The sequence below is a fragment of the Momordica charantia genome (assembly GCF_013281855.1).
Source record: "Momordica charantia cultivar OHB3-1 chromosome 11 unlocalized genomic scaffold, Mcharantia_2.0 BLBB01000011.1, whole genome shotgun sequence".
Taxonomy (NCBI): Eukaryota; Viridiplantae; Streptophyta; class Magnoliopsida; order Cucurbitales; family Cucurbitaceae; genus Momordica; species Momordica charantia.
The window spans coordinates 7,957,233-7,977,152 of record NW_028275159.1 but is presented as its reverse complement, the minus strand read 5'-3'; the positions used below and the strand labels follow the sequence as shown (position 1 = coordinate 7,977,152).

Sequence of the window (19,920 nt, the reverse complement as noted above, 5' to 3'; positions counted from 1 at the left end):
TTTGAACACCACATTTGAAAGTTTTGATAAAATTTATAATTTAACCTCTATACTATATATATATATATATATAATTCAAGCCTAGATTAAGAAGATAAAAATGTATAATTCCATCTCTTATCCTTATTAAATAAAAAGGAAAAAAAAAAAGAAAGAAAAGAGAACAGTTACGAGGAACAACAGGTGTTTGAAGGGACAATGAAGATTTGAAGTGGTTGACCGTTGGTTTTGATAATGGGGTAGAAACCTGTAGTGCAGTGCAATGTCAGATCTATCCACAAATTGGAGAATCTAAAGGTTAAATACTCAATTCCCACCCAGGGATATATTAGAATAATTTATAATTTTAAATCTTAAACTTGCAAAATTGTGAGCTTGCTAAATTTAAGTCTCTAAATATTTAGATTTATATCTATTTAGCTCATCTAGTTAACAAGATGGTTCGAATCAAATAAACATAACTCAGAGATGAATGAGCATACGCTGGTCCGATAAGTCAAGGAGAAACAACCACCGCTTGGTTTTGACACTCAAGTGACCTAGAATTAGAAGTTATCCCGTTTTGAAATAGTATTTTGTGTAATTGGAGTTGAGAAGAGAAATCTATGTGATTGTGATAATTTGTCAAATAGTGCATTTTTCCTTGTGGACTGTGATTGGAGTTTTTCATGAGTGTTAAATGAATTACCATCTAAGACTTTTTAAACATAAACTTACCCATTAAAAATTTAATGAAGACTAAACTAATAAGAAAAGAAAATTGTTCTAATGATAAAAAGAACATAAAAAAAAAATCATCGAATCCTCTCATTGATATTTATAAAAGTAATTAAAAATAAAATGTATATATAAAAAAACAATTTCAAATATAAACTCTTCAAAATATCATTGATATTTATAAAAGTAATTAAAAATAAAATGTATATATAAAAAAACAATTTCAAATATAAACTCTTCAAAATATCTATACTATATATAAATGGAGTTATGGAGGAGAATTTTTGTCTTCTATTTTTGCCCTCCACTTTTTAATAAATACCTATTTTATCCTTAAACCTGTCGTGGGATGCAACTGTTGAGTCGATGTGTCTGTTGAGAGAAGCGGTGTGTTCATTTACATATGGGTGCGATTGAGATTGATAATTGTTTATATATAACACAACAGGTCGTTGTATTTTTTTAGATAGATAAGTTAATCCAAGAGGTGTGATTTGATGAAATAATATATCAGTTCCCAAATAGGTATGATTACAAACATCTATATAGCATGAAAGAAAACATCATGCATAAATTGTGTATTTTTTATCCCTCAAAATGTCTATGAAGTCTTTTCTCTTGCAGAAAAATCAAAACTAAAAAAAAAATTAAAATTAAAAGTTTTCGTTATTTGCAAAGGAAACACTAAAAATACGAGTATCCATAAATCTATTTGATTTGATGATGATGTAGAGTATAAAATTACATTTTCATAATTTATTTTAGTTTTGTTCGTATTCTTCCTAATATAAATTCTTGATTGTTGCTATTATGGGTCTTTGACTACTTTTAAATTCCTTATTTATTTTTATATTTATGTCTTTACTAACTCACTTGAGTTTCTAAATTGATGAATTAGTTTTGACCAATAATTTATGTATTGTGATCATCTTTGAGTACTTGAAAATGAATATTTATTACTTGAATTGTTAAATTAATTATTTTACATATTAGATTACTGTGTTAGTTTTCATATTATACTTATTAATTCGACTTTTGATTTCCTATTTTGCCATTTAAAATTTCAAAAATTTATATGTTGTCCTTTGATTTTTGATATGTATAACTCCCCAGGAATTTCAATTGCGCTTATATTCATCACTGTTGACAAGAACAATTATTCAAATAAATATGTCCGTTGAGAGAAGTTAATCCCATGGATGTAATTACATAAAGAAGAGTGTTACCATCCACATATGGTGTGATCTAGAATCCAATATGAAGCATCACAATCAAATGGTAGAGATGTATCTATAGAGGATAGAGTATGTCTCTTATTTTGCCTTTTAAATTTCTGTAAATTCATATTTTAGTTTTTTAAACATCATTTTTAATACAATTGAAAAATAAACATTTAATTCCACGTGCATTACACATGATTATTGCTAAAGACATGGCTGTTCGAGTTAAAGTGTATGTTGGGAGAATTAATCCAAAAGAATTGTGACCATTCGATGAAACAAGAAATTAATCCAAAAAGAGTTGTGACTGTCCAAGTGAAAATGTGTGTTGAGAGAAGCTAATCAGATGACGAGTGCAACTGTTTGATGAAATAATGCCTTCATCCACATATAGGTTTCATAACCAATCATCTATAAAACTAAAGATTATATCCTTTTCTTCTTTGACCTAAAATTCATTTTCAAAACATCAATGAAGATTTTTTTCTTCATCGGTGAAAACTGAACTATGTCAAAAAAAAGTATTTGAGAATTCACAAACTTATTTAATTGATTGATAGGTAAAGTATACCATTATGTGTTACATTCCACTTTTAATTTTTTTAGATTATTTTAATCTTTTATGTATATTATTTTAATGTTTTTATGTATATTACTTTTGGATTATATATTCATGATACTTTCATATTTTAATATTTATTTAATGTTATTTTCAAGTTTAATTTAATATTTAGTTAATGTTGTTTTGAAGTCTTAAAATATATTCATGTTATTAGTTTTTCTATTTATCTTTATATAACTTATTAATGTTGTTCTTATTTTATTTTTCTTGGTCGTATGATTAATAGTACCATATCATGGTAATAAGTAAACAAATTTGGTAGAAATTCCTATTTTAGTAATATCTATTTGGTCAAGGGCACTACAATTTACCATACATGTTGCAAATTTGTCTTTTGAAATCTGTTGTTCAAATAGTAAAATTTCTTAAAACAACCTTTTTTATCTTTACTTTTATGTTTTTAGATTTTAAATTAGAAACTTTAAAATGCATAAGTTTATTAAAAAAGATAAAAATTTTCTTAAATATAGGTAAAACATGTAGAATATAATAGATTATAAATTATATAATATTGTAAAATACTTATGTTACAAAATTAATAAATTAATTAATAATATTTTAGAATGAACCGAGTATTAGTTGACAACTACTAGTAGTTTACAAATATACTATTAAACACTTTGAACCAAGTTTAAAATTGATATTCGATTTCTAAATCTGCTACTAAATACATGTCCGAAAACACTTAAAACATGGAATCCAACCCTATTTTTCGTTTTTAGATCACCAACTAATAGCACCCTAAACACCTATTTCATTAGGCCATTTTAACTTTTAAAATCTCAACTCAATCCATCCTAAAAAAATTAAATTTCATCATGTCTAAGTCCTTGTCCTATCATCCATATTCAAACTTCTTCTAAATTACTGAACATAGAACACCTGATGTAGTACAATATCTAACACTTTGAACAAAATCTATAGTTAAAAAAATGTAGAGAGGTCACACCAAGCATCTACTAAAAGCACTTATTACTATTCTAAAAGTTGATAGTTCCATTCCACCCCACAATTATTGAAATTATATATATAAAAAAAAAGTAGAGAGAGAACTGAGACGTGTTGGGAATGGAAACTCCTCCCTTTTTTACTCGCACAAAATGACAGTACCCCAACTCCATTAAAAAAACTTAAAGACTTTCACTCCTCACGGGGGGTCAAAATCTAGACTTCAAACTGCAGCATTCCCAATTTAGAAGTATTATGCTCTGGTTTGCAAAAACCAGGATTCATGAACATTCTAGGATAAAAAGACATGGCTAAAGAATCACTCAAACATCCAAAACTAATCTAAATCTCCTCTGTATGAACTATGAGGTTTAAGAATGTTTGAATACTTGTAAAAGAACTGTTCTAAACCTTACATTGATCAATGATTCTCTAAGCTACAATACAAGGTCACATCACGATACAAGATTTCTTTTCAGGATCAACTACAGCACAGCATGTACATAATTCCAAGAACAGTATGAAATTCCCTGGACTACCTCCTCTTCATTCTGCATCTTTCTTAATAGTTTGAAGTACAGTTTCAAGTCATACACTAATGAATTGCAAAGGAGATGAACACAAACATTCTATTTTCCCATGCAAGCATTTCAAATAATAGAGGGAAATCGCAACACTACCTTATCCGGAATTTTCCGTTCTGGTTGCTTGTGGTCTTGGCTTTCGTTGTTCAGGAGGACCATCCTTTCGTCTTTCATATCTCCTACTTTCATATTTCGATTCTCTTCGTTTCTTTGGTTCATAAACTGGATACTTGGATGGAATTATCTCCCCATTAATATACTTGTCACCTAAAATTTAACAAGAAAGTGGAAACTAAGATACTCAAGAAGCACCTAATCCTACGGTTATGTTAACAAATGACAATGCCATATTCCAGAAATAGGGGGGAAAACAGATAAAGAGTGAGGAAAGAAACCCAACCTCCATAATCTTTGTTCTTGACATCAATATATGAATCTGGCAACACCCACAGAACTCCTGGCAATCCTGCAACAAAAGTTTCAATTGGCTTCTCAGCATAGCTGTTATACAGGACTTCCAAGAAAATGTCATAAACTACCACTTACCCTTAAATTTCTCTGATGTTTCTTCGGATACTGTGCATTGGAATCCAGTGTAAGTGGTGGTGCTGAAAGCATACATGTTCTTCTTAGCTTCCTCCATGCTGTTTCCAAGTAAACCCACACATGAGAGATGAAAATAACCTCGACCAACAATTTATCACAATCCTAGAATCCCCACTTCAAGTTTTTTCAGATTATCCAGACTCTAAAAAATTAAACAAGAGCTCCGGAACAGAGAAACAGATACAACAAGCACAACAATCTTTCACTTCAACAATGAAATCAAGACCTCCCCAAACTTCCATCTGTTGCCTAGGGCGTATAATACACCCATTTCTCCAATATCTAATATGTTTCTACTTTCTACAGTTAATTTTTCAAGTCGGACTTTCAGCCTCCAAAAAGGATACATGTCCAAGTAGAACAAATGCCATCCTCACACACACATTCGAAAGGGAAAACGAACACAGAGATACAGAGAGAGGGAAAACGAGAGAACCTGCCCAAAACAGTAGCAAGGGTGTTGAGGTAGGTATCAATCATCTGTTCTCTAGTGGGAGCAGGATCCTTGGGGAACTCCATGACAATAAGCCAATGGTTGTAATCACAACCAGGCAACATAATCGTCTCCCTCTGCTCATTGCTGCTACTCCTCTTCGACGAGTAATCGCTATCCAGAGCGGCTCGCACCAGAAGCCCCGATCGAGAGGCGGAATGGAGGCGGGCACTCGAAATCCGACTCACTGAGTTGAGATTGAGAAAGTGACCGAGTTGCGCGCGTGGTAACAGCGAGGGCTTCTGAAGAGGAATTAGGGATTGAGGAGAGAAGGAGAGATTGGTCGCCATTAGCATTACAGAGAGAAGAGACGAAGAAGATAGCGAAAATTGACGAAGAAGATGAGGTTTCGGTAGGGGATTGGATTCTGCTTTTATGTTTCGGGAAAGAGATATTTTTGTTAACTTTTGGGCCGTCTGGACTCGGCCCATATAGGCCCACTTCCCGTTCATGGGCCAACGAAGAATTTCAAGCCCAAACTCTACTTCTAATGGGCTATACTTACTTGGGCCCTGGTGGATTATGGGGATTACTATAGAAGAACCTATAGATTATAGAATACACTTTTCTTAAATAACATAATTATACACCCAGTTTAGGCTGATTTTGATCTAGCTAGAAACTGCAAAGATCGAGTTCTAATCCGGTTTGGAAGTGCACTTGGTGAGAAAGACATGTATAAGAGAAGCAAATACTATGATGCTCAAGTAAGTTGAGGTTCAAATTTAGGTATCAAGACGAGCTTAGATTATGCACCTGATGTCATGATGGTGCCTTTCATTTATAGGGCTGAGAACCCATAGAGCCATCCGACGGTTAGTTACGCTTGTCGAAAAGTTTGTTACTTCGGCTTGTCGGGTGCGTAAGGTTGGAGCAGGGCGACATTCTCGACTACGAGTTCACCGAGTTCACAAGTTTACTTTCTAGAAAAAGTCAAAGTCTGAAGGTTGGCCGCTGTGTGCCTCCGAACTTCTAGAAAAAGTTCTTGTTCTCAGACTTTTCATTGTCCTCCACGTGGCAATGTTGTTTTTATCCTCCAACACACTATGAATTTTGTTACTTTGAACTTTATAAAATTTCAATTATATCCCGAAACTTTCAATTATGTTCCAATAACAATGGTTACATTTTCAATCATGGTAGTTAAGACTGTTATTTAAATGTTGGACTTGACATGTTGGATGATAAAGGTAGACCAAATTTTTTTTGTTAACAATGTATTTCCACACACCTGCCTACCAAATCATTATTCATTACTTGTTGATATTTTTGTAGTGTTACACTACAATAATTTTCTTTTCTAGATGATCTATCAAGTTGAAGAGATGGATAGAAAAAGTAGTCCTATCAATTTTCGCTCGTTTCCTAATAGAAGAATATATATATATATATATATATATATATATATTTGTTCGAGAGGAGGAGATTGATGGTTCAATAGAACGACACTAGGCGTTTCCAACATAATAAATACTTTATCTAGACATACTAGATAAAAGCATACTCTTGTTGTCAACCTTGGGTGGATGAGCTGCATGAATATTCGAAACAAGCTAGATACAAGTGTTACTTTGTTTGAGAGGAGGATTGTTGAGATTGCAAGATATGCAAACAAAGTTCCACATTGACTAGGGAAGAGAGTGATCCATTATCTCTATTGGTATAAGATTTTTTTGGGTGAAACTAAAACAAGTGGTGAGGGTTATGCTAAAAGCAGACAATATCTCCAAGTTAGATATATATGGGCTAAACCTAAAAAAAAGTTTGACTTAATTAAAAGCTTTGATGTTGAGTACTACCTATTGGCATACAAACATTTTAATTAGACAACTTTATTTATTGTTATTTATTAGGATAAATCGAACTTATAATAGACTAACATATAAAATAATATCAGAATTAAATAGCGAAAGCTTAACAACTAACTTTAGAACCCTACTTTGTTTTCCTACCTTGTTTCCAGGTATTAATTCACTAACTTAACAGTGACTTTGACAAAGGCAACCAGTACATTAACAACTAAATCGAGTCACAAACGACAATCAATTATAACTGATCACCCCAATATATGTGTAGTCAATTTTTATTAGCTAGCACTCAACAACATGAATGATAACGAAATGGGGTATCTGCTTTAGAAAGGCAAAGATCTTAAAACCCTAGCTAGGGTTTAATAACCAAAAGCACTTTGAAAAGCAGCAAAATAATGGAGAAAATGATGGGGAAGATGGTGATGGTGCATACTGAGGCCAAAGTGCCACTTGCAAACCTTTCAGGTTAAGGGAAGGGGTAGAGTTGTCTTATTCAGTCCCTTTATTGCTTTGCTTTGTCTTCCATCTCAAATGATCAAATGCATCCATATCCCATATGTGGTCTTATTGTATAGTATGTTTTAAACTTAGTTTTGAAATTGTGTAATCCAACTAAATGGTTGAGTTTATATAAGTTTGATTGTTTTATTTGAAAGTTTTTTTTTTCCCTAATAAGTAATAGTGTTTCTTTCTGTACAATAGATAATTGGAGATCTATTGAAATTAATGAATTTCCACAGTTGCCCCGTCTAGTTAATAGGGTGAGTAATGTAATAGAGTTTCTACAACGGACGACATGAGTGAGAGTCCAAACCATAGCGACTTTAGAATTAGAGATAATTGCTTATTCGTTAAGGGGAATTAATGCTCCAAGTCGAATAGAGCTTACAACTTTCAATATATTTTTTTCGGTAGGTACTAATGCTTTAAGGAGTGTCTAATAAAGGTACCAAACTTCCAATGTTGTATGCAATTGGTTTTTGAGCTTTAAAAACTATGGTTCATAAATCAAAAATTTATTAGACAAAATAAAAAATTGAGGGACGACCTAGTATTAATCTACAAAATTGAAGATTTTAAAGGATCTATCAAACAATATTTTTATAAATTTAAGAATCTATTCCACGCAACATTGAAAATTTTAGACTAATTAGAACTTTACATTATAAAGTTCGGACCTATTATACTTTATTAGGACCCCCTTTAATTTAAGTACCTAGATTAATTTATAACTTAAACTTTTCTAGGTAATATCAAATGAGATAAGTTTTAAGGAGAATCTCCATTCCCCTACAAAAGTTCTCATATAGGAATTTTTTTTATCCAACCTCTACTTTTCTTTTGATATGGACCAAAAATAATTTTTCTTATGAGTTCAATGTATTGGATATTCGAACTTTAAACCTTCCAACTCTTTGGTGCAACATGTTCTTCTCCTTTCTTTTACTCTTCCACTCCACTTGTCTTGTTGCTTGGAAAATATTTCCTTTTTGTTTGTGGGAATTGGTAGGCTTTTTTATGTCATCTACCATTCCTTTCAACAATTATTTATCGCAAAAATGAAATTCGGTACATTTTGCCAACGAAATTCTTGTATAATAACCCAAGGCTAAAGACTACTCAAAAAAAGTCTACAAAAACATAAATTTGTGGATGATAATGACAGCGCAATACTAATAATACCCATAACACATATCCCTTTCCAATTCCATTTACTAGTAAAGGGAACCATCACTAGGACCGATGATCATCCAACCTCATACGAGATGCCCCTTTGAAGATGGGTGTTATTTCACAGCCGATGTTGGCTAGAAGTACTCTCTATTTTGCTATGGAGCACCCTTTGACGTTCCAAATCAATAATATTGAGTTTCATATCCTGTTACAAATATTCAAGATATAGAGATAGATCTAAAGTCATTTGGTTCAGATGATCAATAATAAATGCCTTAATTAGTTGAGGTATGTTCAGGTTGGTCGGACGAAGAATAATTTAAAGGGTAAGATGTAGATGAGACGGAGACAACAAAATTAGTATTTTCCATATCTCTCCACGTGATGACCCGACCCCAACAACACCTTTATGCAACTTTATTATACTATTATATTCAAGTTGCCCTTAAAATAAATAACCTTAGGATAGGCCAATGAGTTCATCATATATAACATTGTCAATTGAATCACTTTCGTCACTCAAATTTGGTCGATAAGAAAAGGAGATAACATGAGCTATATGAAGATGACTACAACGTATAATTATATTTTTATAAAGTCCTAATATCTAATTCAAATTATATGACTCTCCTTTAACATTTAATAATAATATCATTGTTCACACTAAATTAATTAAAATTAAGAGCATATGCTATAATCAAGTCCTAACTAATATTCCACAAAATTGCATTTGACACACCCTAGACATAAATCCCAACCACCCTAGGAAAAAAAAGATTTAAGAAATATTATTCTAACTACTTTGATATCCATATATCAATCAATCAATTAATGTTCTTCTTGTCTTATGTATCTAAAGTTTAATATGAAGTGTATCAATTAATGTTCCTATGCTACTGTCTTTAAAAGGTAGGGGTGTAGGGGTAATTTCACCTTTATTATTTTAAATGTTAGTTTTCTTTTTACTTAATATATATGTTATATTTACAATTTAAAATTCGATAGAATGATGCAATCAACTAGCGTCTAAAAAGCCAAAGCAAGCATATTATTTTAAATATAATTTTGTTTTCTTAATTTGATTTTTGAGATTTTTTAGTCTTTCAAATTTTAATAAATTAATATTATATATAGATGTATAGATATTAAAACTTAAAAGATAATGAAACAATTGTCAACTGAACATAGATTAGCGGTAATATCTCCAAAAAAATTAAAAGACACAATTAGATGGAGTTGAAAATACTGTAGATGAGCAGAATATGGGCCCTGAATGGGCCGTCCAGGCGGACTAGGAGATCCGGCAAGAAAACAAATCCGGATATTTCCCACGTGTGGGTGGGGTCCACTAAATGGATAAATGGCAGTCAACAGTCAAAAGTCAACATTTCTTCTTCATGTGGACGCACGTGTCCATAACCATTATATTTTCAAATCCCAATCAATTGCCACTTCAAAAAGTAAAAAATAAAAAATCTTAAATCCCAATTTTCCAGTGCTAGCTACAAGCCAACTCATTTCTTAGCATTATCATTTAAAATAAAATTAAAAAAAGAAAAAAAGATTTCATTGCAATGACAGTACATGAATTATTTTTATTATTGAAAAAAAGTGGTGATATTGAAATTACTATTTATTTTTTATTTTTTATTTTTCATGAATGGTCATTATCAATTCAAATGCAAGCGCACCATATTGGGCCGTCACCTTCCTGCACTAAATAAAGAGTAATTCACGTGAAATTTGGGCCCTTCTACAGATAGTGGCCCATCGCAGATTTTATATTCAAAATTAGGTTTTGAAAAACAATCAAGACTTTTTTAAAATTTACCCAATCATTTCTCCCCCATTCAAATTTATCATCATGCAAAATTTGATCTCGGACCAAGAGGTCATGAGTTCGAATCCACCACTCACATTTATTATACTAAAAAAAACTTATCGAAATCACATAATTATGTTGGATAATTTTCTAAACTCCACCAAGTGCTTAATATATTCTTGAACTTCTAATTTTATATTTTATCGATACGTGAACTTTTAATTTTATTTTTGATACATCTTTAATTGATTTAACACTTTTGGAAATTTAGACACTTGTTAGACAAAATTTGGAAGAACATTTTTTGTATAATGTTATAATTCCAATGTAGAATATGGAAATTCAATCTTACTAATTTTGAAAGAGAGTTACTAATGACTCAACTACTTGAACTATGCCCATACTAGTCAGAGTAGTTTGTTCAATTTTTTGGTACTATTAATTGATAATTGACCTAAATATCGGTTGAAATAGTTTTGTTATATGTGGAATCAGAGCCTGCAATGTAGATCAATTGTCTGAAAACAAGGTTTGGATAGGTCGACAACGAGATGGAATAGGTAAAGTCATCTCTGATTAACCTAGCATAAGCCCAACTCAATACCAACCTAAAAACACGGATGCACTAGCGTAAAATTCGCTCATCAAGTACGAAGTATTGGAATGGTAGGACAACGTACGTTTCCTAAAACTTCCCTATAAAACACAAAGACCATTATTTACTGTAAGGTAAGCATATTCTACACAACCTAACTAAGTTCGCCTCTACACCAACTCAGATTAAGTACTAACTTAAGATTCAAAGTGTACGTGGCCGAGTACCACACCAGTACAAATTTTGTGGTATGTCATCATTTCAACTGATTGATATCCACCTCAAATTAGAAAGCCGACTCGTCACTAGTCCAATATCTTGCATTAACAATATAATAATGAATGATGCTGGCACTACTTTTCAATATTTGTAATTGTTTTTTAGTTCAAACATATTTGTAATTACTTCTTCTAAGTTGCATTTTCTAGGATATTAAATTTTATATTATGCTATATTTTACACGATGGTGATACTAATTAACAAATATGTAATATTGATGTGATTTGAATATATCCCCCACCCTCCCCACTTTGAGGGATTCCCTTGATCTGAAAATCTAATATATAATGTGCATTTTTATATATGATACAAATCATTTTCAATATATTTGAAATGTGATTATTTCCCATCTCCATCAAAACCAATAGAAGCCAATAAAAATAAATATATAATTTAATTGGTCTAGTTCGAGTTAAATTATAAGGTTAGTTTTTAACTTCAAGAGTTTGTATCAATTTAATCTCTAAATTTTAAAAATTTTCAACTACATTCTTTAAATTTAATAAATTCAAAAATTAATGTGAAATATTAATTGAACTAACAGATTATGATTTGACATTAAGATGGTATAAATTGACTTTTTTTTTGTTCCTGACAAAAGTATAAATTGATCAATTAGATCAAATAAGATGGATAGGCCAAAAAATTTGTTGAGATGAATGGCAAGATACATTATTTTATGCCACATTGTATCAAATTAATTATTAGATAGTTTTATTAACATATCATCTCAAAGCATAATTTAATATTCGGTATGAGTTGAAACACCAGATCCGACTCGATGGTTCTAGAGGATCCATCTACAAGATAACTAGGAACGAATAATTTTTTAAAATTTTATTTTAACGTTACTTTTATTTTAGTAATACTTGACAAGTCAATTCAATATTTTTTAGGAAAAAAAAAGAAACCGAATGGAAGCGAAAAATCGACACGAAACCAACCTAATTGAGTTGAGCTTCCAAGTAACAAGTGATGGAAATTGTAAGGGAAATGGATAAAATTGAAATGAGATGGGATTGATTTGAGAGGTTGAAAACCAATAGGTTATGAGAATATGTATTATATAGTTGACACCACGTCATTAGAAATTCCCTCTCATTTGACAAGATATGTCCACACTTCCGTGGTACCAAAAAAAATTACTATTTATTAATATTACGACATTATCAATTTTAAATGTTGTCCCTTATTTATATATTCATAATTTTTCTCTAATTAGTTAATGTGAGACTTTAATTATATTATAAATATTATTAAATTGTTTATTATAATTGGATAGGTTTCTAATAGATTTATAAACTTTTTTAAAATTATACCAGTAATAATATTTAATAGGGATTTAATTTTGTTAGTTTATTATTTATGCCACCAAATACGTTCAAAATTAATTTATCATGTAATTGTTAAATCATACAGTTAGAACATTATAGGAATTCGAATTCATTAGAGAAAATTTAATTGTGGGTAAGTGCCAGGTGGCAAGAAAGGAAGCGTGGTCCAAAGAGGCATCCGTAAAATTGCATGTAAATGCTATTTTATTTTATTTTATTTTTTTTCCGGATTATACGCTACTCCACTCTTTATAATTCCACCCCAATTCTATGAGTGCATTGTGGGCCCCACCCTCGGCTCGAAATAATAATGATAATTTCTCAAAAAATAAAAATAAAAAATCATAATAACAATAATTGGGAGGACCGCAATTTTGGACTTGAATCCAAAATACAACTTATATATGGGTTCGTTCACTGCATCTATTTTACTTTCTTTCAAAATGTGGTTGAATGGTAAATTTGAATATAGTTGAAATGATTACACATCTACAAAGGATTATTTTTGCCAAATATATATATATATATATATATATATATATATTCTTTTTATGAAAATTAACGTAAGTGCAACAACATGTACATTAATAATATATGTTATACTGATTTGTAGGGAAGAATTTTTCGAAAATAATAGATGAAATGAAAGAAAAATGGTAGTAGAAGGCAGTTAAAAGTTGGAAGTTAAAAGAAAAATGATCTCTTTGTGATAAATATTACTTTCAATGATGTGAGAATAGAAAAATGTCATATTTGAAATTTTGATTTTTTTTTTAATTTACAAATTTATAATTTTCCTATCTACAAAATAACTTCATTCTATGGGTGGTAAGTAACTAGTATCAAATTTCTTTTATAGACATTAATACTATATTTTGTTTAATCATCTTTTTGTTTTCCTTCTATTTGTTTGTCAAATTATACTAAAGTAGCTGTAAACTATTTAATAGGTATGTCATATCCTCGCTTAATCATTGATATCAATAATTTATAGAATCAAAATTTACAATTTAAAATCGAAAGAGCTTGTAGCTTGTTGGCTTGTAAATAGGTTAAAGTTCGAATCTCAAATTGGTACACATGTAAAAAAAATCAACGGAAGAACATAATTGTTTTTTTTTTTAATTTAAAGACTAAAATGACACATCAAATTGCTAGTTCAACAACATATGGGATAATATAGGTCTTAACCAATTAAATTAAATTAAACTTGGCCAATTATTTTGTGGAATTGTTAAAAGTGGTAGAAGAAATTGGTGTAAGAGTTCTAAAATGTAAATATGTGTCATCAATAGTAGCACTATTTTAAGACGATAAGTTAATGGGTCAGAATTTGTTTCATTTTTTAAAAGGAAAGAAAACGAAAAGGAATCAAGACTACTGGTGAAGTTCCATCTCGATGTTGACTATCATTGAAAATCGACCATTCACCGTTTTTGCATTTCTCTCCTATTTATCAAGCATTTAACGGCAATCAACCTAAAGTACGTATATATCTTTAACTTGTCAAAAATCTAAGTATTTTTCGAAATATAATTCTATGTTAGACGCAAATAATTTAAATTGGGGAAGGGGATGTTTGGGTCAATGACAAAATAATGCAATAGACAAAGGAATATGGGGTACGACAAACCAAACAGTCCCTTATCAATAGTTGTACTGTTTTCAAACTTGCCCTATGAAAGAAAACTGCTTTTTTTTTTTTTTTTTTTTTTGGGTCTTTTGTATAACTTCCTTATCCATCTATTTTCCTTTTTTTTCACCCAAAAACAAACAATTCCTCTTCACTTCTTCGTCTTGTCTTTTATTATATTTTTATCTGACACCCTTTTTAATTTTTATTTTTCTTTTTTGCAATTGTGGTACGTACGGTTTGGAAGTAAGTGCTCATGATTCTTGTCCACTTTTTTTAATTTGGTAAATAAAATACCTCTTAGGATACAAGTTAAAAATGAATTAGATGTCACTCGGTTTGGTTTTCTTCGCATTTTTATGGATTCGACGTAGATATAAGGGGTGAATCTACAATTTTATTGTATTAAATAAAATCAGTTGTTTATGTTGGATGAGGATTCGAACTCCGATCTTTTAGATTGTTTAATTTTTTTTGAAATAAATGGTTTTTCTTTTAATTACTAACTTCAGTATGCACAATAATTTAAACTTTTGACCGGTGGATCAGTTTTTAAAATAGGTAAACAGAGATTAAAAAACGGTTTTCCAAAAGAAAGTACTTTTTGGGGGTTTCCTTGAATCATTGCCTATGTTGTCATATGAAGACAATACAAAAGTTTTTAAAAGAAAACAAACAATGAGTTACAATTTTATCACAAAATAACATCTTGGTTTCTATTGGTATAATAATTATCAATTTTTAAAACATGATACAACATTGTAATCATTGGAAAATAATAAATCTTGTGATAAGTGTAATTACCCAAAAAAAACAAAAATTTAAACTTTCAAAATATTTATTTCCGTTTTTAAACTTACAAAAATAAACCATTTTAAGTTCTCATTATTATTGGAGTACAACAGGTAAAGATGGTAATTCGAACTCACGACTTTTCAATCGGAGATAGATGTCTTAACCAATTAAGTTATGTTCAAATTAGCATGTGAATGATAAGATTTTAAAAGTATATAATGCGGCGACATAGGCATATATTATATTTGAAATCAGGCAGACTAGCATAACTTGAGGGTAAAATAATGACAATAATCACAATGATAATATTCTTCCAAATCTCATGGTCTAAAATAAGTATTTTAAAAATTTAGGGACAAAAATAAATAAACTTGAACAGAAAAGAACAAAATAAGATTTATACTTTTAACATAAAAAGTGAAAATTCTAATTTGGAGTTAATAATTAACTATTATCCTTTTCATTTTTCCATTTGATTAAGGGATCATGAACTTTATGCACAAGGTTCCATATTTGAAGTCACTTTCTTCAGGGAAAAAAAAAACAACTTTATGCTTTGAACACTAAACAATTATTCTTAGACTGACTCACTTAAATTGTAATTGGCAAACAGCATGAACTAAAAAGTTGTTGTCCTTTTCATGTATGAGAAAAAGAAAAAGAAAATATGGATAAAACCCCATGAGATTTCACTTGGGTTTTGCTTTAATCTTTTGGTTCTATGAATAAAACGTGATAATTAAAGTTTTTATTTGGAGTCGTCGAGAGTTAGTTTGTAGTATTAAAAAGATAGAGGCATGTTTTAATGTTTATCTTTAATTGACTGAAGATCGGTCACGTCTTCACTCAAACGAGTCAGGTGGAAGGAGCGAACTATGCAAGAGAAGATTTGCATAGAAAAAATAAACACTCTGAATCTCAAATAAGTCCGAAGTTGAGCTGAATAAGTCAATCTCAAACAAAATTGTATATTAATAGAGAAGTAGTGGAACCCACGTAACCGTTTTGTTTAAATCGTTCCAAAGCTTGTTATGTAGCTACAAAAACAGATAATTTGGCACAATGTCTCAACACCTAATTTTAAGGCCATCTCCAATTTGACGGACCTATTTGATACGAGCCCTAAATAAAGGAGAACCGTTAACTTTTAACTATTGATCGTGAATTCATAAATGATTCTTGGATTTAAATTGAAAATTTGATCAGATGGTGTTTTTACTCCATCAAAAGTATAATAAATGAATCAAAGTTTTGGTTCAAGAATTGAGTTATTGGAATTTGACTTAGCACTTAAATACTACAAAAATTCTTAAGAATCACTTCTTAAGTAACAAATTATAAATTTTTAAACTTTATAATTTTAACATATACCACACAAATCATCTTGAATTTCTAATTTCTTGGAATGTATTTGACTCATGAGTTAAATTCGTGTACGTGGAAATTAGAAGGTTGAACCACCCTTTTACATGTGAATCTGTTTGTCCTAAATTTAACCTGACTTTGTAAATTCAAATTTACCTAAAACCTTCCTTTTATACCATATGATATATCTTTTTAAAATCCTATATCCATCAAACATCAATTATAACACAAATTCCAAATTTATGTGACCCGATCTTTTATAGAATCCAAACAAAGATTATATAAATCCAAGTTTTTCCAACCTTTGATTTAATAACTTAAAAGGCATTATAACTGTGAGTGCAAATAGAAAAAGTTAATTATAATTAACTCTCACACATTCTCCCTAAAGTATATATATTTTTACACTCATTCATTTCTTTTCTTTTTTGTCACTCCTAAATTATAATAATATTCAATTAACATACTTAGCCAAATAGATATCATATAGGCCAAATTAAAAAAAAAATGCTCGAATCATAGGGGCTAAATTGGACTAAAATTTAAACCATACCCAAATCAAAAAGACCAAATTTGTTATCTAAGGAAAATTTAGGAGAGAAAAAAAGAAGAAGAAGATTACTTGCATGAACAAGAACTGTTTTTGTACATTGGTCTAGTTCAAAGTCTACCCATTTCCAACAGCTTGCTAAAATTTTCAGAAAGGATACAGAAGAACAAGATTAGAGAAGCTAATTAAGAAACATGAGTTCTAAACAAAAAAAGAGAGAGAGAGAGATCTAGGGTGATTAAATTTTTCCCTAGATAAATTGACAAGTTAAATTATTTTGTGAGGACCTCCATGAAAAAAGTAACCCTAAAAATGTCCTTTCCAAATTCCAATTCAATTCCATTGCTTATGACCTGGAACCCATTTTGGGCACTTGGGGCTGAAGTAATTTGACACAACCCTTGAGTTCAATAGCTGAATGATGGGTTCATACTTCACACATCTTGGTGTCTTATACTGGTTTATTGATGCCCCTAGGCTGATGGCATAGTCCATGAGCTTGTCGAACGTCCCCGCCTCGACCACCTTGATCTCGAGTGCCCCGATCGACTTATCCGAGACCCGACCCTGACGGTACACGCTGTTGAGAGACTCCTCAATTGTCAAGCAACAGTCCTCAAAGATGGAGGGTGGGATCGGTGTGGCTCCGTTCACAGTCAGCTCCCAATACATGACGTAGTGACCAGGGATTTTTGAGGTGCTCACACAGCTCGTGTACTCGCTCACTCTCGCATCGAACGGCATTAGGTGCTGACTCACTGCGTTTTTCATAGCGTTTTGAAGCTCCACCTCGTCTGTCTTATCCGAATCTATGCTCAACACCACGTTTTTCCTGCATATGAAGTTGAACTGCGGCGCATTGTTCTTGAACCCCGCGACTCGTAGAACGTCCCCCACTCTATACCGGTACAATCCTGTACATGGATTAGAGTGCTCATAATCATTTTCAATTTATGTGTCTAATAGATTCTTAAATTTTTCTTTAAGAAAACTCCATACCTGCATAGGTTGTAACAACCAGCTCGTAGTCGTGTCCAAGCCGAACATCGGCGAGGTCGACGAGCTGGCGGTGCAAGTCGTTGTCATTCAAGGACATGTTTCTATCGACAGGGAGGAACTCGAAATAGGCCATTGTGGGAATCAGCGTATAAGAAACCTCAGAGGGCTTACACAGAGGATTCAAATTAACCCCAAAATAGCACTCGGAGGAAGCATACATGGTGCAGACCAGCGGCAGGCCGTTGCTGTAATAATCCAGCGTCGGAATATACTGCGACATTGTCCCCGTCACAATAACATCCACATACTTGGTGTTGGGCCAGAGGCGGGTAATAATCCCCTGCCACGACTTCTTGCTGCACTCGGACTCCACGAGGTCCGCCAGTTTCGGGTCGGGTTTGAGGAGGATCCGGCGGAGGGATTCGCGGAGGGGGTGATCGGTGATCTGCGGGTTGAGGGTGCCGGTGCGGAGGTCGTGGCAGAGGAGGGGGAAGTGGTTTTGGAGGAAGCGGAGGGCGCGGATGAAGCCGGAGGCGAAGACGGCGCCGACGCGGAGGACGGCGGCGCGGTGGTGGAGGCCGGCGAGCAATTGGGCGTACATGCTCTGGTAGGCGTCGGGGCAGAGGATGGCCTCGTTGGGGCTCGTGTAGTTAGTGTAAGGGTCCAATGGGCGGTGCTTAAAATGGGGGCTTTTGTAGTAGCTTGTGAGAACAGGGCGCGCCAATAGCCCACTCGGCGTTTTGGCCTCTGATTTCACGAACAGGAAGTACATTCCTTTGCCCTTCTCTAGCCCTCCCACGAATTGGCTCATCACCGGCATCAGCAGGCTGTACAGCAATGATCTCCTCTCCAGCTCCTCCTCGATCGTCGGCATCAGCTTTCGCTCCCCTCCCGACGTCCCCGAGCTGCAAAAGCAGAGACCCATGTAAGGAAAAGAGAGAAAAAGATGTAGATGATGGATAAAACATCACTCGGTCCAAAAGTTTAAACGGATGAGTTGGTTAAATTTTGTGGGCCTGAAAAATTATTACAAGACCAAATAAATGGAATGGAATAACATTGCATCTATGAATAAACCACCGTTCAAATCCAAAAACTTATGCATTGGTATTGGAGGAAGTACCTGGTGAGGAACTCGGAAATGGGGGAAGAGCAGAGGATGGGAGAGGAGTCGCCATTGGCGATGCGGTTGATGTCGGGCTGAATGTCCTCGTAGGAGATGACCGGGAGGGTGTTTTTGAAGGTGTCGCGATCGGCGTGGGCGGGGAGGCCGTGGCGGCGGAGGTACTCGACGCCAGCATTGCGGGAGAGGATTTCGGCGAGGACGCGGCGCTGGACTTGGTCGGCGTTGGCAGTGACATCTTCAATGAATTGAAGGCTCTTCTTGTTCTTCTCGAGGAGTTTGTAGTGGTCGGTGGTGTTGGTGTTTGGAGGAGCTTCTTCAGGCATGGCTCTTTGAGCTTGAAAGAGATGGTTTTTGGAAAGCGTTTGTGAGAGAAACAGAGGAAGAGGAATAGGAAGAGGGAGTTTTTTTTGGTGACCACAAGGTGGGTTTTGATTTTGGGTGTGTGGAGAAACAAAAAAAGGCAAGTGGGTTTATATAGACACCCACAAGGGTATAATGGTAAATTTCTCCTTTTTCCCATTTTTTTATGATGAGTTTATTCAGTACCCCAACCATTTAAGAAATATTATATATAAACTCTCTTTTGATCACTCGCCCTTTTTATAATAACATTAAAAGTGTGGGGTGGAATTCAAACCCACGATCTGTCTAGAGAGTCACTAATATTTTGACTGTTTAGTAATAATATTAAGTCGTTTAAACCTAAAAACTCTACATCATAGCTCAACAGTAGGGAGATTCAATCTC

General features: G+C 32.7%; 2 protein-coding genes across 3 annotated transcripts; both read right to left on the bottom strand.

Moving 5' to 3' along the window:
- Nucleotides 1-3,845: 3,845 nt before the first annotated feature.
- Nucleotides 3,846-5,541, bottom strand: MORF9 (plastid developmental protein DAG). 2 transcript variants are annotated; one of them, XM_022284062.2, is made up of 5 exons: nt 5,134-5,541; nt 4,638-4,735; nt 4,492-4,557; nt 4,188-4,358; nt 3,846-4,068 (listed from the first exon to the last, which is right to left on the bottom strand). In XM_022284062.2, the coding sequence occupies exons 1-4, from the start codon at nt 5,484-5,486 to the stop codon at nt 4,189-4,191; spliced, it is 687 nt and encodes a 228-aa protein (XP_022139754.1). In that variant the 5' UTR covers nt 5,487-5,541; the 3' UTR covers nt 3,846-4,068; nt 4,188. The 2 variants fall into 2 exon arrangements, with proteins under 2 accessions (XP_022139754.1, XP_022139753.1); XM_022284061.2 differs by having other exon boundaries at nt 3,846-4,358; nt 5,134-5,540.
- Nucleotides 5,542-17,105: 11,564 nt separating this feature from the next.
- Nucleotides 17,106-19,631, bottom strand: LOC111010333 (indole-3-acetic acid-amido synthetase GH3.6). Its single transcript, XM_022283700.2, has 3 exons — nt 19,171-19,631; nt 18,048-18,952; nt 17,106-17,962 (listed from the first exon to the last, which is right to left on the bottom strand). Exons 1-3 carry the CDS (start codon nt 19,494-19,496, stop codon nt 17,382-17,384), a joined length of 1,812 nt encoding a protein of 603 aa, XP_022139392.2. The 5' UTR covers nt 19,497-19,631; the 3' UTR covers nt 17,106-17,381.
- Between the last annotated feature and the right edge of the window lie 289 nt (nt 19,632-19,920).